At 38.3% G+C, this 25,510-nt stretch overlaps 2 protein-coding genes across 19 annotated transcripts in view; one reads left to right on the top strand and one right to left on the bottom strand.

The window, feature by feature from the left end:
• The window catches only part of NEK1 (NIMA related kinase 1), a 42,329-nt gene extending 30,375 nt beyond the window's left edge, over positions 1 to 11,954 (top strand). For all 12 annotated transcript variants that reach the window (XM_084519120.1, XM_084519127.1, XM_084519128.1 and 9 more), the window contains 8 exons: positions 536 to 650; positions 863 to 945; positions 1,895 to 2,112; positions 4,594 to 4,748; positions 5,923 to 6,134; positions 8,574 to 8,707; positions 8,988 to 9,120; positions 10,617 to 11,954. In XM_084519120.1, the coding sequence (XP_084375246.1) occupies positions 536 to 650; positions 863 to 945; positions 1,895 to 2,112; positions 4,594 to 4,748; positions 5,923 to 6,134; positions 8,574 to 8,707; positions 8,988 to 9,120; positions 10,617 to 10,630 (1,064 nt within the window). In that variant the 3' untranslated portion in view covers positions 10,631 to 11,954. The remainder of the gene's footprint in view (positions 1 to 535; positions 651 to 862; positions 946 to 1,894; positions 2,113 to 4,593; positions 4,749 to 5,922; positions 6,135 to 8,573; positions 8,708 to 8,987; positions 9,121 to 10,616) is intronic.
• On the bottom strand, positions 3 to 25,505 carry LOC311436723 (uncharacterized protein). Of its 7 annotated transcripts, none has more exons than XR_014693060.1 (5): positions 25,020 to 25,439; positions 24,258 to 24,324; positions 23,467 to 23,641; positions 17,724 to 17,977; positions 3 to 415 (listed from the first exon to the last, which is right to left on the bottom strand). XR_014693060.1 is itself a non-coding variant. In XM_084519140.1 (5 exons), the coding sequence occupies exons 1-4, from the start codon at positions 25,060 to 25,062 to the stop codon at positions 17,921 to 17,923; spliced, it is 342 nt and encodes a 113-aa protein (XP_084375266.1). In that variant the 5' UTR covers positions 25,063 to 25,439; the 3' UTR covers positions 11,492 to 16,061; positions 17,891 to 17,920. The 7 variants fall into 7 exon arrangements, 2 of the variants coding, with proteins under 2 accessions (XP_084375266.1, XP_084375265.1); XR_014693063.1 differs by lacking the exon at positions 3 to 415 and adding an exon at positions 11,492 to 16,061; XM_084519140.1 differs by lacking the exon at positions 3 to 415 and adding an exon at positions 11,492 to 16,061 and having other exon boundaries at positions 17,891 to 17,977.
• Between the last annotated feature and the right edge of the window lie 5 nt (positions 25,506 to 25,510).

Raw genomic sequence — 25,510 nt, 5'->3', positions numbered from 1 at the left:
TTTAATTAGCAATTCTAATGACAATCTGTTTTCCAATTCAATGAGGAATGTATACTGTAGGCTTGTATATCTACCCATAGACAAAGCTCAAATTGTTATAACGCCTTTTAGGTAGGACCAGGTATTTTCTATGCCTGTGTAGTAATTTGATTCATCGACATATTTTGTTAACTTCCAAAAACTTACATGCTTTTAGAGAACTCTCTGAAGAAGTGGAATTCTAAAGAGCTTCAGTTCCTTTTTGTTTCTGCACACCAGTTGTGCTGGGATCTTTTCCCCTGTATGATATCAGCACCCTGAAGACTTATGGAGGAAAGTTGCTGAGATTTTTAGAAAACAGTTCCTTGGAGTTGAAGGTAGTCTTCTTGTATCAGAGCCAAACTTTAGCTCTGGAGCTACAAAATTTCAGTAGTTTCTGCAAAACGCAGAAAGATTTAACATCAAGGATTTTAATGTAATCTTAAAACATGTAGTCTCTCCTTTCTTTTTGTTTGGGGTTCATTTTTAATGAGGTGTATGACTTCATTAATTTTAGAGCCTGATGATCTGGAAGCAGAGATGTTGGAAGAAACAGAAGAAAATAAAAAGCAACAGAGCAAGGAATTTCCCATTACTGTTAATGAAGTGTGGGTAAAAGAAAAAGAGGATAAGTAAGTTATTCTTTTGATCCCTCTCTTGAGTTCAAACAACTAATTTTAACTGAGGAGGATTTTGATACTTTGGTTACAATGTTAAGCTTAGCTAAAGCTTCATTGCTTGCCTACCACCTTAGTTTTACTGCTCTTGGTGGGTGAGGGTCTTGTCAGTAGACTAATGACTATTATAAATGGTATTTTCCCTGGGTGTTGTATTTTTTTAATAGGGCACAACATGACAGAAGAAGTGAGGCAACTTCTGAGAAAGTAGCGCTTGACAAGATGCAACCACAAAAAGAAGCTCCAGAAGGTCAGTCAAAATCTCTTGTTTTGTAACTGGTGGTACAGAGCACTGGAGCCATCCCTTCTCACTTCTTCACTAGCCCTAAAAGAGCAGGCTTTATATTTTCATCTTCTTTTTCGGTTCATACTTCTGTAAGATAGATTTCTGATGGATTAGGAAGATGAATTATGTGTGTTATATTTGCCACTTCCAAAGAAAATATGTAGCGACAAAGCTACATTGTGTATACACAGGGAAATAGCCCATGCTTTGATAGTTACAAGTGAATATCAGGTTTCTGAATGTTACGACCTTTTATAATGACTATTTGAAGTGTTACGAAATCTGGTAAAGTGCTGCTTTGCTTATAGACATACCTAATGTTGAAATGCAGCTTGGATATTTCAAAGATATTTTAAACAAGTGCTAGTAATGACTTTTTAATCCTTATTGCATAAAATTGCTTGCTCTTAGAGGTCCTTAAACTAATTACAGGGGATTTACATATTTTTATAGCAGAATAGAAAATATATCTGCAATACTTGGAATTATCATTGGTTATACTATTCCATCGATTTACTGGTGCATTAAGAAAACTCTACATTTTTTCCAGTGTCAGAGCACATTATATTGGGATACTTTTGAAGAAATCTAGTGTAAGGGAAGAAGCAACAGATGATAATGGATGAAGCCATAATTTTAGGCACAGATTGGATAATGATAAACAAGAAGGCATGAGAATAGAATAGACAATAGCTGAGGGATGTATATTCTCAATGATAAATGGGAGAATGTCACATTATGATGCATTTACTAAAATAATCTAAACAGATTTTCATACTCATAGAGTGTGATCTATTTTCTCCTTTAAACATGCAACAGAAATTAGTTTTTCTCAGTTTAGTTAGTTTTTGCTTAAAAGCTTGTGGTTTTAAATCAATTTAAATTTGTATTCGACTTCTGTGTACCACATCAGAAACTTGTTCCAGTGACTCACTGCAGCCTGAACCATTATTCCAGAGGGTAATGCAGTCCCCAGCTGTACCAACAGCCTCACCGGTTCTGTCAGCTCAGTCTTCACAGGAAGAGCCTTTTGTGCCTCGTTCACGTTCCATATCACCAGCAAAAAATAAAGGCAAAAGTTCATTGTTGATTGGACTTTCTACAGGGCTGTTTGATGCAAACAACCCAAAGGCAAGTAAAAAAAAAAAAAAAAAAGAATACCTTTATTTCTATAGTAATGTTTGCTTTTCTGATTTTCTTATTGAGGCTTCACAAGGCTAGAGCAGATGGCATAACAGTTTAAGCAGATGTGATTAGACAAATACAAACATCTGCCATGCAATATGACTGCATTGTGCTCATTATATGAGCCAGACTCACATTGCATTATGAGTCTCTGGTTTCAGTCTTCAGAATTCTTTGTCCAAAGTGTTTATGGAGGAATGCCACCATTTTTCTAATACAACTGAGACAGTTCTTGAGGAAAATTGCTAACCTATACCTTCTTTCTCCCCTTTGCGCAATTTTGCAAACTTAGTACTATTTTGCCATCACATACCTAAGTGCTGAACAGAGCAGCAAAGGCATTTCATCATTTCTGGCAACAGGGTTACACAGTTTGTAAAATGAGCATTGTATGGTGGAATGTGATTATAAAATGAATTAAAAGTATTTTAAAAATTGTTGTGGAACTACTAGATGAAACAGACTTCCAGGACTATGTGCAATACTTGCCAAGGTTCCGAAGTGCCAAGTGTAAAATAGAAGAGGTGCTTTTTGCAGAAACATGAGTGACAGTTCTCTGGAAATTTCCACACCTGCATTGTGTTCAGACAATACAAAGTAAAGGATCTTCCAGTTGTTGGAATGCCAGATAAATAAGAGTGCTGCTTTTGACTCACATTATTGTGAGTGCATGAACAGAAGTTCTACTACTTGATTAATCGAATATTGAAAAACACCTATTTGTTGATGAATTGCTGGGAATTGTATCAGGGACAGTGGTATTTGCATCTTTAGAAAAATAAAGTTTCTTGACAAGCTACAAAGAGATGGTTTTCACAGATTTATATATTCACGTATATGGGTTTATGACTCTTACTGTGATTCCTCAAGAGTTAGTCTGTCACTAAAATCCCTAGTTTATGAAACAGTATATGTGGCAGTTAGATAATACAGAAAAGTTAACTTCTCAGTAGGTGCAGAACGAACAGTCTTTGTACCCTTATCAAACTTAGAGAGTAGTGGATATGCTTTATAATGAAGTTCTTCAGTGTATCATTATGACCCATCTTGGGATGTCATGTTACTGCATATTTAGCGTGTGTTTTGGCCATAAGTGTTTGTCAGAATTGTTAATGCAGTACCAGATGAGCTCTACATAATAGCAGAGAATTTGGAGAAAAGCAGCAGATGTTTTTCTATTATTGCTGCAGTAGACTTGCCTAAAACAACATAGAGTAATAAATTCCCTTTTCTCATTTGACTGCAACAAGAGGAAGTTCAGAACTTCTTTGCGATGACTGTAAATGTAACTTTTAGGAATTCCCCAACCTGCTGCAGGTCATCCTCAAATGCTAATAAAACCTTTAGCAGGGTGCAGGGCAGATAGCTTGCAGACCCGCCTACAGCTAGGACACTAACTCTAACAGGGTAGGTTAATAGGAAAAGAGGCATTTTCAAAATACCTGGAAGCTTTCAAATGATGGGGCAAATTCAGTCTTCTAATTGTTCCTTCCCTTTGGCAGCTGTGGTCAAAAAGAGTGGTAACTCTTGTGATGTCAATAATATTCTGGCATGTGCTGACAGAGGTTTGATCTTAGATCATCTGTATTACTACTCTGAGTAGGTATAAATTGCAGCAGAGAACAGTGCTGAGGAAGTAATTTAGAGCTTTTTACTAGCAGCAAATACTGAACGTGGATGTATTCAGAGCTATAGTGAAGGAAGGTAAAGCTTATTGGCAAAACTTCTTAGTGCAGATTAGATCTAGGTTCTTTTTATTACAGTGGTGAATATTTAGTATTCTTTTGGGGTTCTTAGACTTCTTAATAGAGATGGGTAGATCAATGAGCAAACAAGGTGCCTTTGTTTCAATGTTGCTTTGAACATATTTCCCCTGCAACAAATTAGTGTTTTAAACTTGCTTCTTAATACTATGGAACTGCCTTGAAATATGCCACAAAGAAAACTGTCTGTTTTCAGTGACCAACCTTGAGAAATACTAACTGTATTTTTAAAAAATACTCCTTTTGTCAGCTACTCACAATGATTCTAAGCAGTGTTTTAAGTGGTCGCTTACAACTTAAATATGCTAATTGCATATATATTATTTACTACCACGTTCCTTTTCTTTAAACAGTCTTCAAGATAATGAAAAAATTTGCAGAAAAACAGAATCTATATGTCAGTTTATGTTCCTTAAACATTTCAGTCACTGTAACGGGTAAAGGTAGCTGGAATAATTTCCATTTAGCTGACAGGCAAAATTCAAGATGTCAAGCTTTCAATGGGTACAAGCATCTGTGCTGGACACATCTTTATTTTTAAATAGACTCTGATTTCTCATCCTTTTTCATTTCAGATTTTAAAGCAACTTGTAACCTCAGACTGTTTTTTTTTGTTTGTTTGTTTTATGGTAACTAAACATGATGCTTTCTTTTACCTTTGCAGATGTTGAGAACGTGTTCGCTTCCAGATCTTTACAAACTGTACAGAACGTTAGTTGATGTTCCCAGTGTAGCAGATGTACAGCATCAACATAATCTAGAAATAGATGATACAGAAGATGAACAAGCCAAAGAAGGACCCTCTGATTCTGAGGATAAGTGAGTGTAATGTGATTATCAAGTATTTCAAGAAGCACCTTATATCAAGAATATTTTTGGTTAGACATTATTATACACTATACACCAGAATGGAATTTTAAGCCAAATCTTAAAAATCCTGTATTGCAAGTTTGTTTTGAATCACCATTCGCTCTCAGTTTTGTTCAGAGAACTGTGAGGCTAATGGTTTGTCCTGTTAATTCTTGTTTTTTCTGCTTCTTCTTGCATTCCCCTGATAATGATCAAAGCTGATGGCTACCGCTCTTATAGAAATCATAATTTCTTTGATCTATCTTTTATTTTTATGTTCTGGGAATCTCTGCATATCTCTTTTTCTTGCTGTTGTATTAGGATGTCCTTAAATTCCCCCAAATTCTTCCAGAGGCCTCAAAATCTGACCCTAGGGTCTTGACTACTACTTGATGCTTGGATAGTTTGCAGAGATTAAAATCTGTTCTATCTTTTCTGATGAGGTATAGATATATTTTTGCTCCAGACATCTTAATCTCTGTTCTAGTTCTCATTTCTTTGCAGCATTTCCTTATAGTGTGTAAATATTGGTTCACATCCAGGTACTCTAAAACCAAGCTGTTATTTGTCCTTTGTTTCCTCATCCTAATTTTTCTTCATTTGTTCAATGTGATTTAAACAAGACAATACCATTATCTTTCCTGTTGCTACAAATTAAGCTTATGTGTCCTTATATCAGAACCATGCCTGGTTGCTTTTTCAGTTGTGTTTTTAAGTGTAACACTTAGGAGACTATTTGGCTACTTCTGTTCAAGGGATTAACAGTTACAATCAGTTTCATGCTGTTTTAGAACTGGATACTTGAAACTTCTTAAGGCTAGGGGTTATGATATATAACTTGTACCTATGTATCAGCAGCGTTACTACAAAAATTACTTCTGTTTTGACCATATAATCCTCATTTACATTCCTGTGCTACTCCTTTGCTACTCTGTTGGACTGAGGACATAAAGACCTACAGGAAGTGCTGATTTCCTTCATTAGGCTACTGCCCATAAGAAAAGAATTAGCCTTGTATATGCAAATGCTTGTCTTTTTTTTTCTACGCTGGCTTTCCAGTTTGTTGGCTTAACAGAAGAAAACTCTTGCTACAGAGTTTGTGTGGTAAAGTATTACTGATGTAATCTTTGTCACTTTCTTCTAGCATGTCTGGGGAGGCAGATACAGATCTGCAGGAACTCCGGGCCTCAATGGAGCAATTACTTAGGGAGCAGCCTAGTGAGGAATTAAGTGAAGAGGAAGAGTCTACTTTAAAGGCCAATGTCATCCAATGCATAACAAATGGGACAGAGCTGGATGAAGGAGATGAAAATAACCCCAGCAGCGAAAGTGCACTTAATGAAGAATGGCAGTCAGGTATAATTTCTGTAATACCTGCTTTATAAGCTATTTATTGATATTAACAAGACAAACACAGAAGACGTTTTTTGGGTTTTTATACTTATAATGAAATAAAGCTCTAATTAATAGCTTTTATACAGGAGTTAAAAAAAAAAAAACAACAGATAATGTATAGATTTTTCTGAATGTTAAGGTCAACATCTAACCAAGGTTCATGCTGCAGATTAAATGGTGAGTCTTTGTTAGGCACTGATCATAAATCATTTTTTCACTACTTGCTTAAAACTTGTCTTCAACGAAGATCAAAGACTGTCTGCACATCCTGTTTTTTGAATAATTCATGACTGCAATGTAAGAGTGAAAAAGAAAGAGCAACTGACATGACTGGATTATCTGGGATCCAGTTTACAATTAAGTAATTTACCAGGGAGTCAAAAGGAACATGAAATTATTAACCTTGTTCTCAGCCTGAAATAGCTATTAATGCAATTAAACTAAAGAGAGAAAACCTTATCACTGCTTGTAGTGGTCTGCATTAGCAATACACAAAGGCGTACTGAAATTTCTGTTCTGTTTTTTAAATTCTGATTGAAGTTTAAGTATTTTAGTACTGCTTTAAAATAAGGTGCATTTAGAAATACAGGTATAAAAAGAGGTATAAAGCCAATAATTCATCTAAGCCATAGCTTGTGTCATTTTGGTTTATTAACAACAACATTCAGACAGAAAATCTATGAATATTCCTGTAAGGTATTATCTATATAATACATTTTAGGAAGTACTTCAAAATAAAATGAATTTAGTTAATACCATTTTCCTTCATTTTTGAGAATGTTGATATTATACAGTGGTAAAATACAATGCCATCTGTTTTGTGTTGGTGGTTGTTGTCACAGGTGTTATTAACCATATTTGGTGTCAGTGTCCCAACTTCTAGATTCATGATATTTCACAAGAATTGCAGGTGGCTTTATTGAGGGGGAAAGAACTTCAGAACTTCAAGGGACCGGACAGAACTTGAAATCAAATCTGGTCAAGATCCTTAAGTTAAATACAGTATTAGAAATCATTTAATAGGTTTTGAACTCACACACAAATTTTCCTTTTGGTTTCAATAATAATTTGTTATTGATGCGATTATTCATACTTGAATTAGGGATACAATTTGGTCAGGATGATCATTTTCTCTAGTCACAATCAGGAATTTAAAGTGGTAGCTTTAACTGAGCTAAGAAGTCTGTGACCTGCCAGGTAATACTGTGTTACTAGTTTGTTTGTTGGGTTTGTTATTTTTAGTAAAGATTTGATAATGTAAGCTCCAATATCTAAAAAGTTGACTTTTTACTCCTATGTAGATATATTCTGTCATAATTTAAGTGTTTATTGAGGACATATTTTTCTTGGGCAAAAGCAATTTGCATTTTATAACATATTTGCTAATAGGATTCTATATAGGGATTCTACTTTGTGTCTTTAAGTAGATCTCATTTTCTTAAACTTACCTGGTATTTGACTCCTATAAACCTATTTGCAAGCATTACTTTCTTTCTGTAATGTGTACACAAAATCATCTTGATTTTTCTCTTACATCTTACTGCACAAATTGGCATACTGAATTTGCTACACAAAGGAGATGCGCTCATTCATAGACAAATGAAGAAAGAACTTCGTAGCTAAATTAATGCTGTGCTTTCTAGACTTGCTTCACTGAACGAGATGCACGTCAGTGCAGAAATTAAATAACTGATTCTTAATACACACACCCGTATTTTCTGGTAGAAGACATCTGCTTTCTTAAGGAGCTCCTAGAGTGGGACAGGACAGCCACTGAACCATACCTACATCAGTTCCACCCCAAAAATGGTTATATGGAATGGTTATATGGAATTTCAACATTGTTTTGGTAAATAAAAACCTGCTTTGAGGCCACTACCTTGTTTCATTCAGTATGAATACCCTTATGACTAACCACCTGTTGTGGTTTAACCCCAGTAGGCAGCTCAGCACCACAGAGCTGCTCACTCACTACCCCTCCCGTGCGGAGGACGGGGGTGAGAATTGGAAAGGTAAAAGTGCAAGAACCCATGGCTTGAGATACAAGACATTTTGCTATGTAAAGCAAAAGCTCCACGCACCATACCAGCTACAACGAACAAAATTAACTCTATCCCAGTCAAAACCAGGACACCACCAGTGGAGTTTTAGAGGAGCTGGCTAGATGCTTCCCACTTGGGATTCAGTATTTATTGGCTGTCATGGACTGTCCCAATTTCATTACAGTTTTTTCAGAACATCTGCCCTCCGTCATTTAGTGCTCCTGAGCTTAGCAGCTTTATTAGATTTAGTGGTTGTGTGGATGTCAAAGTTAGACAACAACATGAAGACTGAAGGAAAATTGAATTTACTGGTGTTGGTGGTCTTTTTAACTGCCTTTCTTTTTTTCTTTCTTTACAGATAACAGTGATGGAGAAATTGCCAGTGAATGTGAAGAATGTGATAGTGTATTCAGCCATTTGGAAGAACTGAGGTATAACCTGGAGCAGGAAATAGGCTTGGAGAAATTCATTGAAGTTTATGATAAAATAAAGGTTTGTGGAATAAGCTGAAGTGGAAAATGGTTTAGGAAACAAGATAAATATATCTAGAGCTGTGCCAGTAACTAATTGCACTGTGTGACTAAAATTAATGCTTATTTCTTTTAGTCTTTTATTCTGTTTCAACATACTAAAATATTAACATAGAAAATTCCATGCTTGTGGATTAAAGAGGAAAGCTTTGGATTTAACAATAGACTGCATTTAATAAGTTTGAACTATTTAATTGTAAACCCATTTTAAGCTTGGCCCTATGGATTGTCCTTTCTCCCAGGCTATACATGAAGATGAAGATGAAAATATTGATACGTGTTCAACCATAGTTCAAACTATTTTGGGAAATGAACACAAACACCTGTATGCCAAAATACTTCACCTAGTCATGGCAGATGGAGCCTACCAGGAAGGTAATCTCACTGTATCCTGGCCACTATGGGTTGTCTTATGTTTGTTCTTGGTTATGTACAAAGGTTATAATATACTTTTAAAACATGTACCTGCTTTGTTATACTGATCAGCTGAGTTGATTTCAAAAAAAATAAATATCCACAAAACACATTTTATTTCTGCAACAAAATGCAATGCAAACTTTGATCAAGCGTGCTGACTACTCTGATTTAACATTATGTTAATGTACAGTAAACTGCACTAATAGATGACTTGTGGGAGTATAATTATTTAATTTCTGTAGAACAGTTAAGCAGGTTGGGAAGATGCAAGCCTAGAATAAAATTTTCAGAATTAAAAATGATTTTGTTTAGGAATTAGCTAAAGTTGTTAGCTAAAATATTTTTCTTTCCAAAGCTACTTTTAATGAGTTTCAGTGTTGAACCAGGATCAATAATTTTCAGAAAAGAAAACTTCACGTGATTCTTTATTCTATAATTGTAATTTTCCAGAAGAAATTGGTGTGGAGATATGATCCATCTTAGTTTTCAAGTGGCTCAGTAATGCATGAAGAGAATTTATCTTTGCTAGGAGCCCCCCTAGGTTAGAACAGATTGCATCTTTTAATTTCTCTTGCAAGTATGTTGCAATATCAAGTGAATAAAGGGTCAAATAATTATAGCTTCCTTAGGTTTTTATATAGAAAAGCTTAGGGAAAAAAAGTCTTAAAAACTAATTTTAAAAACACAATCATTAAAACCATATATATTTCTAGAATAAATTACTGTTTATATATTCCCAGCTTTTCTTTGATACTGATACAGAACTGTTCAGCCAGAATAACCAGTACCATGTTGTTTTACTCCTGCATTATAGAAGAATGACAGAAAATGGTCTGGAAAATATATTTTTCAGACACAATTGCTTATTTCACTGTAAAGATAAATTGTAGTAAGTTTTTTTTTAATCAACCATCCAGAGGACTGGCAATAGAGAACAGGAAGAAAACTGTAACTAGAGTGTTACCAATTTCTTTTCCTTGCCATTTTGCCCTTTAAGGATATTTTAAAGGTAGTACTAAAAGGCTTAAGTGACAATTTTCTGAAAATGTTGGCATATAAATTGTAAGCTGTGGTCTGAGTGAATCCTATTAAAATGAGCTGACTTTCATCTTGTGAAATGTTGATTAATAAGCAGTTATTTTTAAGAGCTTTGGTTCTAATTCTGTATTTTACAAATCTGTAATAGCATATGAAAATGTAAAGAAAAAGTAATTCTACACTTCAGTTATTTAAAGAAAATAACTATGCTAATAAAGGTGAATAGAGGACAAGTGACAGAAGCATGTTCAGGAGCTTCTATCTCAGAAGTTTTATACTCTTCAAGTTCTTTTACACATTTTTTTTCTAATTTGTTTTGTAACTCCAGGTTGTGTGGTGTTTTTTTTTTTTTTTTTCTGTTTTTCTCTTCTGTGTCCTTTTTACGCTGTCTTCTCCCTGTCTTGTGATTTTTGCAGATAATGATGAATAAACCTGACTCAGGAATTCCGTTAGTGCTGTCTTACATATCAGTGTTTTGAAGTCTGCACAGTGGAATAACAAACAGTAGCAGAAAATGTAACATGGGGCAGGAGAAAGAAGAACTGAAAAAAAAGAATGGTGACTGTATGGAACAGAGGAAAAACATGCCTTTTAAACTGAGATATTCATACACTTCTCTTGTGTGTACTTGCATATGTGTTCATTGCTCAGAATTTAAAAACCATTACACTATAATCTCACAAATTCAAAAAGAAATAAGGAGCTGAATAAATGTAGATGTTCTGATACAAAACTGAGACTTAGAATGTAAACCAGAGTTTTTGCCATATCAACAGTTGGCTGGTAGGGTTAAACAATTGGAAGAATTACTGGGTTCTGGAAGTACCAGGTCTAGCTGTTAACTTACATAGTTAAAGTAGCCCTTCTTTACACATACATAAAGAAATCATTCATTTTTATTGACCCTTGTGGTTGTATTTTAGTAACATCTTAATCTACCGGTCCAATTTGAGTACTTTGCTTTTATCTTAATAAAATGTATTTTGAAGGCATCTGTCACTTTTTAACCAGTGTCATCTGAAATATCTTAATGGTGTTTCTAAATCAAGGCAGACTGGTATTTCAGTCACTGAAGTGCTTGGATTTTTTTATTTTTTTGAGACTAAAATTAATTTGGAGCTAGAAGACTTTTCTGGTATTTTTCTTCTTCCTCAAAACCCCAGCTATTTAGTTCATTAAATTTTGCAATCAGGTCAATGATAACATAGCACAGTGTTGAAAGGGGTGGTTTTTCTCTTGTTTGTTTTTAAGTTCTTACTGTCACTCTTACTTTCATGGCCCCTTCAGCCAGGGGTGGTGGTACAAAATATTACAGGCACAAATGCTATGTAATACTTGTCATCTTTTGGCTCACGTTTCATAGCTCGATGTCTACCACCCCTGAAATTATGAAAATGAAAATAATTCTGACCCACATTTCTTGTTTCTCCTGTCAACGCAGTACTGTACAGGGCCAACACTAGCTGTGTTGTTGTTTTCAAATTATTTGTGGAAAAGCTTCATTGGCTTATCCATACAACAAGTCGCCTGTTACAAATCAGATGAACTGTCAAACTTCCAACTGCCCTATTGAAGAAAAAAATTATATTTTTTTCAGCTGCTGTAAAATACACCAGTCACAATCTAAAACTGTCAACTTTTCCACAAAGAGCAATCAAGTATATACATTATTTAGAACTGTTAAAATATGTACATGTTTTTTGTATAATTGTTTTATGGTGTTATGATTATTAAAGTTTTGCCCACTGAAAAAATTTGTGTTTTTTTTTTTTAAACGTGTCCAATTCTTGAATGTAGACAAGATTATTCTATTTCAGCTGTATCATGGGAACCTACAATAAGAACTTTGAAAATACTTAATTACCTTTAACCTATAGGGTTTTTTTTATATATATATATATATAAGCAGCTGTTGCTTTGTCTGATGAGAAACATGATCATTGCTGGAAACAGTGCTGGTTCTGTCCTATATTGTTTGTCTTCTTTTTCCTTCCCTTTTTTCCACCCCCCTTTTTTCATTTGTCTTTGAATAGATTATCCAGAGTGCAATAATCCTCAGGAGCCACTTAATATAGTGACATTTAGCAAATACACTCTTTAGATTTTATAAAGAATGCATTATTTTCCTTTTTCTGTTTTGCTTCACCTTTTGGGGGAGGGAAGACCAAACCCCTTAAATTTCAAAGAATAGAGATTAGCCTTTTAGAAGTGTGGTATATTTCATTATGCTTCTGCTCTACAGTTGTGAATTCTCTCAAAGAAATACAATCTTATTGAAGGTAAGGGTTGGAGTTTGTTTTAATTCCCTTTAAATGTAAATCACATTATTGTTGACATTTTTTATGCAGACTGCTGGCTTGCTTTTGGTAAGAAATACGGACATAATCTGCAGACTTCAAGCTTCATAGACATAGAGCTTTTTATCAATTAATGATTTGAAAAATACGCATAGATTGTGCACAGCTTTTCAAGAATAATCTTCAAACCTGCCAACCAATACTGAATATCCTTGAAAATCCCCCAAGACCTCATTTTCAATTGACGCAGTAAATAAGTTTGTCTGCCAAAGTAATGCTTTTAGCTGAAATTTGAAAGCCCTATTTAACACATTGTAACAGCTTTGCCTGGAAAGCTGCGAGGTGAGCTGGTGCTTGATGGTGATGAGGTCCTGAAGTTGGTAGAGGGTAAATCAGAATCAGTGTGGAAACAATCTTACATCTAGATCCTAGAATTGACAAGTATTTCCTGGTACAATGCCATCTTCTGAAGCCTCTACACATAAACAAAGAACTTCAGTGGTTTAAAATAAACACAGTGCTGTTCACAAACTACTTACTGACAAATCAAACATACAGAGAAACAGGCAGAAAGAGGTTACTCAGCTAGGTAGAACCCTACAGATAGAGCACACCTTCACCACTTGCATCCAACATGAAATCCTTGCAAGCAGTTTCCTGGGACAAGGTAACAGCACAGTATGCCCAGCTTCCCTTAATGACTCGATGGAATTTTGAATAAAACAAAATGTGCCATTTTTAGCCCAGTTATGATCTTGTGTGTGCTTAGATATGGTGCCAATCTCCCCCTCAGCCAGAGAGCCATGTGTGCCCCCGCCTCCATTTCTAACTGACGCTTTTCTCCACTAAAAGCACCTCATCAACTCTCAAATGAAACCAGGCTCTAATTAATTTTGCTAGCAGCGATAAACCAAAGACAAACATAGAAATTTGATTTTCAATCCTTTTAAACTTCTTCCCACTCAAGGAATTGTGTGCTTTCGCAGTTTTCATTTTAACTTGTTTATTCATGAGCTGTGTAGAGTAAGAGTTAGCATAAAATACAATCTGATTGTTACCATTTCTAGAACACTTGTTTTTGCCATTTTTATCATAGCAGTTGAGCTGAGGCAATTTGCAGAATGTAAATACTGTTTTTTAAATCCATAAAGAGCTTCTTCCTTTAAATTAAATTTGTGTGTTAATGCAATATGCACTTCAAATGCCTTGCCAAGTTGATATATTTTTGAGTTGAGCTGATGAGTTCATCAGTTCAAATAGTATCAATTTGAATGCTTGGCTTGTGCAAGAGTCTTAAAAACACTTCTTCAGCAACTAAAACCTTAATTGAATTGCTTCCATAAAGACAAATTAATTTGTAGTTACTTGTGATACACATATATAGGAGTTTGGCTGCTGCTGCTAAATTGTTTGCCTTCAGCACCTGTGATCTGGTGCACTCTTCCAGGTTTTATTTCCAGGACAGTTTTAAATCAAGATGTGATTTAGCTAATTTCATTAACTTAATTTGTAACTACGTAGTTTTAAAACTTACAGAACCAAGGCTCAAAGAGATTTTTTTCACCTTAGCTGCCCGACAACCCCAGCCAGACAGATTGGACAGTGGGAAGACTCCTGCAAGGCAGCGTTTGCTAAGCCTCAGGCTGGCGGTGACAGTTGTTTCACAAGTCACCCCTGAGGTGGGACTGAATCAAATGTGAGGCTGGGGTGGTGCATGACTCACTTTTGCTTGGCTGATGGATGTTCCCTTAGGGACTGTTGTCAGCTAGGAAAAAATAAAGCTTGGTTTTAAATAGCATTGTGGCTCGAGCTGATGCAGATGTGCACTGAGTATAATGGAATGATAATCAGGTCCTTGACATACCCTATTTTTTGCTGTATCCTGCAGACAGCCCTAACAGTAATCTCTTCTCTAGGGGAAGGGATGAAGCATGCATTTTTGCTGTTTCCTGAATATAGAATAGAACTTTTCCTGATTCAAATTTTAGGCAAAGATTCTGCAGTTCTAGCTCTCTTGGTAAAATTTTAAATCTCCAGCAGTACTTCAGGGGTGCTATTTTTTCCTTCTATCAGTTTCCCCATCAGCAGTCAACAGTTCTCATTGCTGGTTGTTTTACTGCTGCTAGAACTATTTTAAATTTTATCAGAGTAGTTTTTAAAAAGTGAGGTACAGAGCCTTCTTCTGAATAACTGATTGACTTCACAGAGATATAGAAAAGACAGAAAACTTGACATATTAATAATTAGCAACAGCTCTCTCTATTGTAGGGCTATATCCTAACACGATCGTTGCTGAAGTCAGTTTCCTTTTTATAAACTGCTCTAGCTGTCATAGTTTCTCTAAACTCTGTATTAAGCTGTAACAACTCTTGATAAAGCTGTCTAAAAGATGGTAATAAAATGCAACTGATTTGCCATTATCGTAGCACACCTAGTTGATCCTTTCCTGATGACATTAGTTTTGAGAATTTAAATTGTAGTTCGGAGTATTTTAGCCTTGTTCTTCAAACTTTCTAGGGGAAGATAAAGTGAAGATTACCATAGCATTTGAGCTTCTTTATAGCATAAGTCTGGACTTACACCGGCCATAGTTTTATTCCTTTTCAATTATAATAAATGTTAGTATTTTCTAGTGTTTTGTGCTTAAAAGACTTAAAGCATTAGAAAAGCACAGGCCTTCTAAATATTAATAAACATTCATGACAAATTCTTTCCACGGCAGTAGAATATCTCTAATGCAATTCTTAGCTATTACTAAAGCAGTATTTTTTTCAGCTGTTGAAAAGCCTGATTGCACTGCACAGTATCCTCTTCTGGGGACTTCAGTCCGTCAGTGACCACAGTGCCCTGAATAACTTAACTCACTGTATTCACTTAATTCCCCGGAGTGCTTCCTTTTCTCAGATGACCGCTGTTACTTTCTCTACATTGGGCAATCTTGTTTGTCCAGGAAGAGGCTCCAGCAAATTCTGACTTTAACAGACATCGGGGTTAAGTGTTGCCAGCTGGGAAAGGGAGCACAGTGCAAGCCCGGCCTACAGCATTTGTTAACCATGCAGTGATACTGCATTAACTGGTCTGCTCAGATGGGTAACGGACTCATTTTCCACCACCAGTGCCAGTATCTGGCCCTACATACAGCTGTGGAGCATGGATGAGCACTGTGACGAGGCCCCCCTTCTCCCAGCAAAACTTCAAGCAAGCTTAAGAGATTAGCAACTACATTCTGCCAAATCTCACTGTGATCTGTTCAGATGCTACTGCTCTCAGCTGCCTCTTCTTTTCCTTTGCTGATGATTATAAGGACTGGAAAAATGAAACGTGCCCACCCTCACGCTTAGGCACAGAGCACTGCATCTTTGATTAAATTAACAAGAAAGCAGGTTTGAGACAAGTCACTAGACTGCGCTGCGGTTGGCGAGGATCTGAGCACGTCTTCCATTCTGCTTTTTGTGCCACAGAGAAAGTAATCTCCACCAGAAGGATGGGGCACAACAGATGGAAGCATGACTTAAACCACTTTGTAATGGTTCCTGAAGCTCATTGGTCAAGGGTGGTGAGAGACTGTAAGAGAAAATTATGTATGAACCCAAAGTGAAACAGGCTTGCTGAGGAGCACAAGGTGCGTAGTGTAGAATATTCCTCTTGCATGAATCAAGTCTTCATGGACTTAATAAACACTGGTTTTGTTTTCACTTGCTGGCAAAACTCTCAAATTTTTTGCAGCCATTAAAGTTGAGAGAAATGTGTAGTTCTTCTGATTAGCGGGACTGACAGTTTAAAAATGTAGGAATTGAAAAACTGCTTGTTCTGTCACATGGCAAAGCACTGGGGCTTGTTAGGGGAGTCACATTGTCTAAAACATATCAGATCTTTTCCTATAGCTGCTGCCTTTAACTCAGCTACAGAGCTGTCTTTGGTACCTCATCTCAGGCATTTTCAGCTTAAATGGAGAAGCCTGACATACTAGGCCTGTAGGACGTGGGATGTTCCTCCCCTCCTGGCCCCTCCTTTCTGCATTTCTGTCTTACTGGTGTGTGACAAATAAGCTGTTCCCTTGCAATTACACTGACGTTCATGGAAACTGCAGGTACCTCATATCTGGAATCCAAACCCTGATGCTTTTTGATCCTCAGGGAACTAACTGCATTTCCTTGCCATAGGATAACAAAGGGGTCAGAAGGTTTTGTGATCCTTGGACAGAAAACTATGTAGAATAATAAAATGAACTGGGAAAAAAAATGAGCTGAAAGCATCTGGGAGTTTTTTGTATATACTGGGCAATATAGTCACTTTCTGTGACTGAAAGTTTACTGTTACCAAGGCCTAGAATTAGTCCAATAAAACAGCAGGGAAGCCTTCTCTGTGTTTCTTGCCTACATTTCTCCCTAACATTTTTATATTCACTCACTCCCCCTTCTAATGGAAGCTGGGAGAAAAGTGCCGAGCACAGCACTAATGACATGAAAAAACCACACTGAAGGAAGCAGCAGGGAGGCCAAGGTTTCAACCACTCTCCCTCCCTTACCCAGGAAAATTTCAGTGACCTCTTGACACCTCCCATGGGAATCTTTAAATTGACAACAGTATTTGCCAAGTAAATACAAAAAATGGCATTAAAACAGTATTGTTTCTGACTTAATCCTCCTAAAGTCAATGGAAGAGAGTTAAAGTTCCCGCAGCAGCTGTAATGCACTAAGCTCATTCTGCATGGCAGTGGATTTGGATACATATCACGACTGGTTAATAAACACGCTTCCATGCGTTCAGAAGGAGAATTCACTTGGGAAAGTGAAAAAAGAAAATCCAAAATTTTAGTTAAAGTTTGTTCCTGGGTTATTGTCTGGGAAAGCTGGCATTTTGGCTAAACAACCATGTGTCATGACACATGGTAACACTATAACACTATCTAAAGTCAAAGCCCTGCTGTCCTATGAAAACAAAAGTTTTTATAAGACAGCAGTCCTAAAAACGAAGTTGCCAGTTACTTATACCCTGGTTGTTTATTCTGCCATGTTTTTGCTGAGGTAAGTTACTCCTGAATGATTGTCAGGACTCTTGGAGAATATCCTGGTTTAATTATCTGCCAGTTGCCAGTTTTTCTTACGAAATCTGATGATCAGAAATGGAGGGATATTACGGAGTACCCGGCATCTCCAGCTTCTCTGAACCATGTCTCCTGACACCTAGAGACCACTTCTGCAATAGTTTCTGGTCATTACTCACCCTGGTCCTGCTCCCTAAGGGTATTCCAGGAGACAGGTCACTAAACTGGAGATCTGTGGTTTAGTCCTGGGAATTGTCCCTTTGCTTCCTCCCCAGAAAATCATGTAATTTATCCTGCAGAAATAATCACATCTGTGCCACTCACTATCCTCCCTCATTTGTCTTGCCTGCTCTTCTCTTTCCAGTCTTTGTCATCATCAGGTGCAGTCTTCAACATATAAGGGAACTCTGCCTTCATGCTCCACATCACTGTCCTGTAAAAAAGGAACAGCACAATAAATATCAGAAATGAGAATGCGTCCAGAACGCAATACCAGAAAAATGTTCACAGCCTAGTGGGAACTAGCACACAGGAAAACACCTCGTGCAGACCATTTGCTGACAGCCATTTTGACCACAGCTGCCTTAGCTATATTTAAGGACTGCGACATGGATTAAAAATACATCCTTTGTTTACAGGGTAGGTGTGACCTTCGAGAAGAATGGCGCTAGAGCTGCATTAACCATTTGGAGAGATGATTGCTAACAGGTTTCTGGCACACGTACCCGTTGTTGTGCCCCATTCACATCCGTATGCAGAGAGTTGCTGTGTGTGCCTTCTGGGACGTGTGGGAAAATAATGCTCGAAAATGAGTTTTACTGTAGCTCGTATAAAGTGTATATTCAAGCAGTATTTAAAGGCTGATTCTTAGCTACAGGGATGGAATCCAGCTGCCTGTTTTCTTTGGCCCTGAGAGTCAGTTTGATATGATTTACATTTTCAGAGCTGGCTTCACAAAGAAAGAGCTAGAGGGTTGGTTTTGAGGGATTTTTTTTTATTATTTTTTTTAGTGAGTAAATATTTTACAGACCAAATTCCTAGTTCTACAAAATCAGCGACTCTAGGCTGTGGGACAGTATAAGTAAGCACAAAGGCTGGAATTTATTGCTAGTAATGATCTATGAGATAAGATTTTCAACTAAGCCAGTGCAGAGAGGTCCATTGCCAGATGTGTGGGAGTGAAAGTGACACAAATCTACAAAAAAAAAATATATCTTTGGCAATCCCAAAGTGATTATATAGCCCTGTAGCGCCAGAAGCCTCAGAGAATTCATTTTGTGTCTCAATGTCCTCATCAACTTAAAAGCCAAGTCCCAAGCTTTATAAAAGAAATCCAAAGTACTGCCATGAATACTCCATAAATTTATCTCACTTTCTTAATCTTATTACAAACAAGTGTTTTGTTTTTTGTTTGTTTATTTATTTTGTTGTTGTTGTTGTTCTTGATTCCCCCCTTTGTAAAGAACTGTGGTAGCAGAATGACAGCGACTCTGCAGAAAATCAGTGGGGAACTTGTCCCTTTATTCACCTACTTTCATCCCAGTGTAATCCAAACCTTTCCAGTGCTCCATACAGGAAGCTTTTCCCTGAGAGTCAGGCTGCATTGGAAATCCCTGCTCTTTGCTTCTAACACATCACAGACAAAAATAATGTACATGGATGGTACACTGAATGCATCCAAACCTCTGTCTTATATCCTTCCTGAAGTGTACCAGAAACTGCAGATATCTGAAGCTGTGAAAAGAGCTTCTGCACCTTTTAGACCATACAGGTATAACTTGTTCTGCTTTCTTTGCATCTGACAGTACATTCCAGAAAAGGATGCTTCAGTCAAAAAAAATTTGCTTTACCTTGGGGTAAGGCAAATTACTACGTACTATGCCTTCCCTAGTTTTCTGTAAGTGTTAGTGCATTTTAAATTGTTAGTGCATAGTACATTTTAAATTACATGTTTTATATCCTCATAAACAAACTCTTACAAAACCCATTGCACATTGCATCACTTGTAGTTTTGATATCACGGCAGAACTGTGTAAGTGTGGCAGAGAAGTTTGAAAAGTAAACATGCTGATAAGTCTACTTGCTTGTCAGATAGCTCTGCCCAGCAAGCACTTTTATTAGGAAAATGCTATTTTAAGGAAGTAAATCTTTTTGAATAAACTAGCTGAGCATGCTTTTAAGAACTAGCATTACAGCTCTATCAGATTTTTTTTTTTTTTTGGCAAGCTACCAAACTATTGCAGCACTGAAAATTCTAAAATGGCTTAATTTAGAATTCGAACAAGCTACAAAACCCAAGAGTTTCATAAAGAAAGATACCACATATCTATCCTGGAGCATCTTACAAGCCCCTGCTCCTAAGCCTGGCAGTATGGCACAGCTACACCAAGGCTCTGTTCTGGGACAAAATCCAAACTGACCAAATTTCACTGCAGAGAAGAGCTAGGTGAAGGGAGTGTGGTGCTTTTCAACAGATGTCCTGATTTGGACAGTAGGAGGAACTGCAGGACTCAGCATAAAAACATACAAACATTTCAGATATAGCCTTGCTGTTGCTATATAATTCTTCTGCTTTAATGACAGGTGTCATTAGATATGCTTTAATGACAAAAGCACAGCTGTTTTTATGAGTTACATCTCTGTAAATGCACTGAAGCCTTGCAGTAACTGAATTAGACACCTTGAACTTGGTGTTTGTTAAAACCTAAAGAAATGTCTGAATTTTCATATGTTGTTGTGCAGTTGCTCAAACACGTTATTTGGCATGAGAATAGAACTAATATTTCTAAATCACCTTTTAAAGAGTCTGTGGGACTCTCAGTCCTCTTAAGTGGACTTGAAAACTTCTCATCTAGGAAGATCGAGGGGATGCTTACTAGCATGTTCTGAAGGTAAGTTTGGTGTGAAAATGCGACAGTCAGAGGTTCCAGCCTGCTGCTTTTCAGAGGACACTTTGTTGAGGGTAGGCCGCTGAGGCTTTGGCCAAGGACGTCTGCTCTATGAGGGTTAATTTTACCCCACTAGATAAAACAGCACAGTGCTGTGAATCCTTTCCAGTTCATGGAACTTATTGACACTTTGACTCACGGGATTTTAGAGAGACAGTGGAGCTTTTCTAGAAATATAAAATACAATAAAACACAGAATTTAGAAATCATAGACCTGATGGAACAGATACAGCCTTCTCCCATTGCCTACGACAAACCCTCCTCTGTACAGTCCACAGGCAGAAGTGCCTCTGACTCTTCTCAGCAGTTCCAGCTCCTCCTGTCTAATATCCAATTTTTCACTCAAGTCATTCACATGCCAAGCATCCAGTTTCCAGACGTTCAGCTTCTTTCAGATGCTATAGTAATGATGTAATAAGGTGTGGTAATGGAGACTAAGTAAACTTTCATGAACATTGAATATCCTTTATCATATTATGTTTTTACCTATTTAGAAAAAAAAAAAAAAAAAAAAAAAAGTGTGGGTCCTGCAACTCATCTAATCTGTTTGTGCTTTGAATGCTCCAAATATTTGTCACAATGTTCCTCAAAGGTAAAACTGGAGTTTACTCACTCCAACATGTTATTACTCAAGGTGTTTGATTATAGTTCTGCCTGATCTCAGTCTAGAGTCGGTAACACAAGAATTCTACTTAAACATTTATATGGTTGTCAGTTTACTCATCTATCTGAAACATGGGTGTCAGCTCATTGAGAAGTTTTAGCCTGTGACTTGTATGCAAGTGGGACATTACTAGCTTTTTAATAACTTAAAATTTGCTAACAATCTAGCAAACTACTAAAGCAGCATGCAAGTGTTCCAGAAAGTTTAGGTCAGTCAGTAGTTCTTCAACTGCATCCTGATTCATGTATGAATCTTCGGGAGAGGAGATCTGAATCAGATTGGGAGATACCTAGGAAAGGGCTGAGCAGAGAATCTGGCACACTCTGTCCTCACAGGAATTTCTCCTGCAGATGCAGCAGTGGATGCTGCAGCTAGGCTATGCAGATCATAAACCCACAAGCCCAGTAGGTATCTTCCAATGACTAAACCGGGGAAAAACGCTGTGAGATAACAGAGCTCACCTGAACACTAGAACCTGTAATATGTTTATTCTTTAATGTCACATCCACTTTTTCTTTTGTATATTGCCAAGTTGTGACTTAAAAGTAATGGTAAAAGCATCAAATAGCAAATATGTGCAAAGGTATGATCCCAGCTTCACTTTGTCACAGAGAGCTAACACAATTCGTACACAAAGGACATCCTGCTCAAGGAAACAGGAAACTAAAAAGTAATCAAAATTCAAATGTCATCTCTGTCTTGTCAGGTCTGAGACGCAGCCAGGCAGCTATTGTCTGTGCTCTCCGCTAAGTGCCTAGCTGAATACTGAATAAAGCTGTAAAATTAGAAGCCAAAATGTACTGAAAGCACACCAACAAATTTCTCCTGCCTCCTCGCAAACATAAGTCATTGATCTAGTTACGACTAGTTCACAACACCTGAAGTGCAGCAGGGGCAGCACAGAACCCAGTTTGCAAGCAAACAGCCTGGATCGATATTAACCACGCTAAGCTCCCTGCTGTCAGAATCACACTAACAGTAACCAAGGCAATTTAAAGCTGGCACTAATTGCAGCACAGCCATCTTGTTGTCAAAACAAAACCAACCAAAAATACATGAAAAGGGAATAGAGTCATCAAAGAACATCCTTGCCCATTGCCACCAGAGACTGAAGAAAGCTGGCCATGCTTCACTGTGTGTTGTACGTGCTACTGCAAAAGGCAGCAATACAGCAACATCAGCATGGGCATCAATGGTAAACTCTTACTAAATTGATGTCACTGGGAGTTTTGCTTTGCCTTTGAAAAGAAATCTCCACTGCATCTCCAGGGGTCATTTTTTGAGGAAATAAGATTAACCTTTCTGGTCTGTGCTTGAGATCAATGTGACAGGGGAAAAATAGGCTAATCTGGAAGTTACAAATGGGGAAACATCAACCTTTCTGAAAAAATAGCTATAAAAACAGTTTAGTATGAAGAAGTGGACCTTGAAACAAAAGCATGCTTGTACTTATCAGTAGAAATAATATGGTTAACATTCATTCTTGAACCTACAAAAAAAAAAATAAAAATCCAGCCTATGACTCCCTCAGAACAGTCTTCTGTAACACTTCTTTTTGGTAGGCTGTAACACCCCTGTTCCGTGATTCTTATTACCTTGGTATTATGTCATTTGCAGTCATCTCAAGGATTTTGAGGATGTAATCCACAAATAAATATATTCATATGTTTATTCCCTCAGGCCAGAGCATCCCCTACTCAGCCTGCAGTTACTCCAGTACTTCAGTGCATTTAGTGCTTTTGCTTGGTAGTGTATTAGTTTACAAACGTCTGCACATTTCAAAAGATTTGCAAGCTAATGAGTGGAATCCTATTCTGAAACATCTCATACTATTTCTTAGTCAAATTTCCCAAGAAACTACATGCAAATGATCACAGAGTGCATCTGTCAGCCTCTCTTCCCAATTGTTTGCAATTCATTAGCAAAACCTGACAGAACATTTGTAAAGATATTAAGATTCTATAGGTTTTTATGGAAAGCAGTGATCATACCCAGAAACAAGCAAAATCAAATGCCCCAACTGCAGAAGAAGGTGCAGCAGAGGTCATTATCTCTTCTTGTTGGCCTGCCAACTTCCCAACTAGTCAAATGTTGCTCAGAGCCAGGCACAGCATATGCTGTCTAGCATTTTAAGACAGAGGAAGAACTAAGGAGACTTGGAAATGTGACAGAAAAATGAATTACTGCAGTAGGGTGTAGGGGAATAAAAAATATGATTGCGATGGCAGAGAGGGCTGAAGATGCGGGAAGGCCTGTAGGGTGGTTGGCCTACTGAAAAACAAGAAAGTATTAGCAGAAGGGAGGACTCACAGAGGACATAGTGGGTTTACTGTCCCAAGGGTGCTGGACAGAGAACACAGGTTCATAAGAAATCAGGTTTACTGGTTGTGCTACTGACGCTTTGTCTTTTGCTGTTCTCTTCTGCCTGTTGCCCTTCACGTTCTCCTTTATCCAATGTCTGACCGATGAAGAGAAACAGCATACACTGGAGAGAAAAAGAAGATTGTACCTGAAAACTAACTTCCAGAGTACACAAAAACATGTAAAATGTTTTCACAAAAGCCAACCAAAAGTAACTAAAATCATAATCGTAGAAATCTAGCAATCAAGTAACTGGAGGTCCTCATACCACAGATATGTGTTTTTAATGGTCCTCCGCCCCGCGCAGCCTCTCCTTCGCATCAGCTAGGTCCCCGCACTACTGGTACTACGTAATGAACTGCACGTAACAACGGAAGGGTTTCAAGAAGGAAGGTCTCCTTGTGTAAAACTGCAAAGCGTGCAGTGCCCTGCTTGTGGCTGGAGCAGGAATGAATAAAAGCTTAAATGTAACAGGAATTCTGTTCCTTTCAGCCCTGGCGTCAGCTTAGCACAGCCACGCAGAGTCAAACACTTCATCCGTAAGAGGGCAGTGGCGTACATCGGCATGCACACCCGCGATTTTTTACACAGATTATGTTTGTTTGAAAATTAACTACTGCTGCTGCTCAGGAAGTAACATATTTATCTGACACTCTTTGGAATGTTTACTGCTCGGGCTAGTATACTAAAACATATTTAATATTTTACAGACTTTACAGAAAACATTCTCAGAGACTAACCTTGATAAAGGGCTAATCTTTTTATCCTGCTTCCCTGAACTTTCATCTCGCTTCCCTGGTCCACCACCTGTAATGAAAATGCCTTCACTGTTTGAGTAGATATTTTACATTCCTTAGGCAACAAACTGAGTTCAGACAACAATAATTGTGTCACTTACAAAATCACACTGGTATAATCATGCTATAAAGGCTGGTAAACCATTGCCCTGCAAACGTGACGAGAGCTTGAGAAGCTATGGCCAGAAGTGACGTGTGACTGTGAGCAGCATTTCTGCTTAGATTCAACAAGTGAGTAGCTCAGGCATACTGCTCATTCCTGCTGGGGCAGCAATGCCTGCACGACAAGAGAGGAATACTGCGAGACACGGGGATATTCCCGAGCATCAGATGTTTATACCCTTCTCCTCTATTTATGTTACGACAATCGCAGACATAGACCAGAGCCCCATCTGCATCAGTTTTCCTGAACTCCAGAATTTGTGGGGGAGGAGGCCTTATTCCTTAATGAACCGTAGATATTTATAACTTCTACTATTCCTACTAATAAAAAGCAGTTAAAGACGTACTTGGCCTGTGCGCATATATTTGGAAATCCTAACATTTGCAGAGTATCACTGCTGCAGGGCACAGCCCAGCTAACAAACAAGACAGCTAAGCCTACCACATAACCTACTGACACGAACCTTCACGACCTAACAAAAAAAAAGCTTTTTGTGTGCACATAGCTCTCAGAAGGACTGACACGAAGCTCGAATGGCCAACCTGAGCCGCTCAGCACGACACACGGGGGGGGCTTCCTGCCCATCTCCCCCCCGAGCTGCGGCAGAGGCGATGTTTGACCGCAGCCTGTCCCGCAGCAGGCTCAGAGCCGCTGCTGACAACTCCTTTCGGCCGCCGCACCGCCAGCTCCCGCCCGCCTGCGGGCTCACGGCGGGACTTAGGAGCCGCCCCGCAGCCCAGCCTCACGAGGGACAACCTCAGCGGGGGCTGTGCGGGCACTTTCTGCCCCCACTCGGCGGCTCAGGGGGTGCCACCCGCAGACAAGGGACCCCCCCTTCCTCCTCTTCCTCCTCCTTCTCCTCCTCCTCCTCCTCCTCACAGCCGCGGGCCCCAGCCGAGGCCGCACCTGGCGGGCCCGAGGGGGCGGCCATCACGGCGCGGCCCCACCCGGGCGGGGAGGCGGCGGGGCTGGGGGGAGGCGGCGCTCACCGAGCCGGGCCGGGCTGAGCCGTGCCGGGCCGTGCCGGGCCGGG

Source organism: Aythya ferina, assembly GCF_964211825.1.
Source record: "Aythya ferina genome assembly, chromosome: 4".
In the NCBI taxonomy this organism is placed as follows: domain Eukaryota; kingdom Metazoa; phylum Chordata; class Aves; order Anseriformes; family Anatidae; genus Aythya; species Aythya ferina.
This window is presented reverse-complemented; position numbering and strand designations above follow the sequence as displayed.

Excerpts from the sequence above, each read along its gene's own strand:
- LOC311436723 (XM_084519139.1), bottom strand. The coding sequence starts at position 25,062 with ATGGGCAGGAAGCCCCCCCCGTGTGTCGTGCTGAGCGGCTCAG. Across the intron at positions 24,325-25,019 it reads TGTCGTGCTGAGCGGCTCAG|GTGGTGGACCAGGGAAGCGA; the intron begins GTTGGCCATTCG and ends TTTTCATTACAG. Across the intron at positions 23,642-24,257 it reads AAGATTAGCCCTTTATCAAG|TGTATGCTGTTTCTCTTCAT; the intron begins GTTAGTCTCTGA and ends TTTTCTCTCCAG.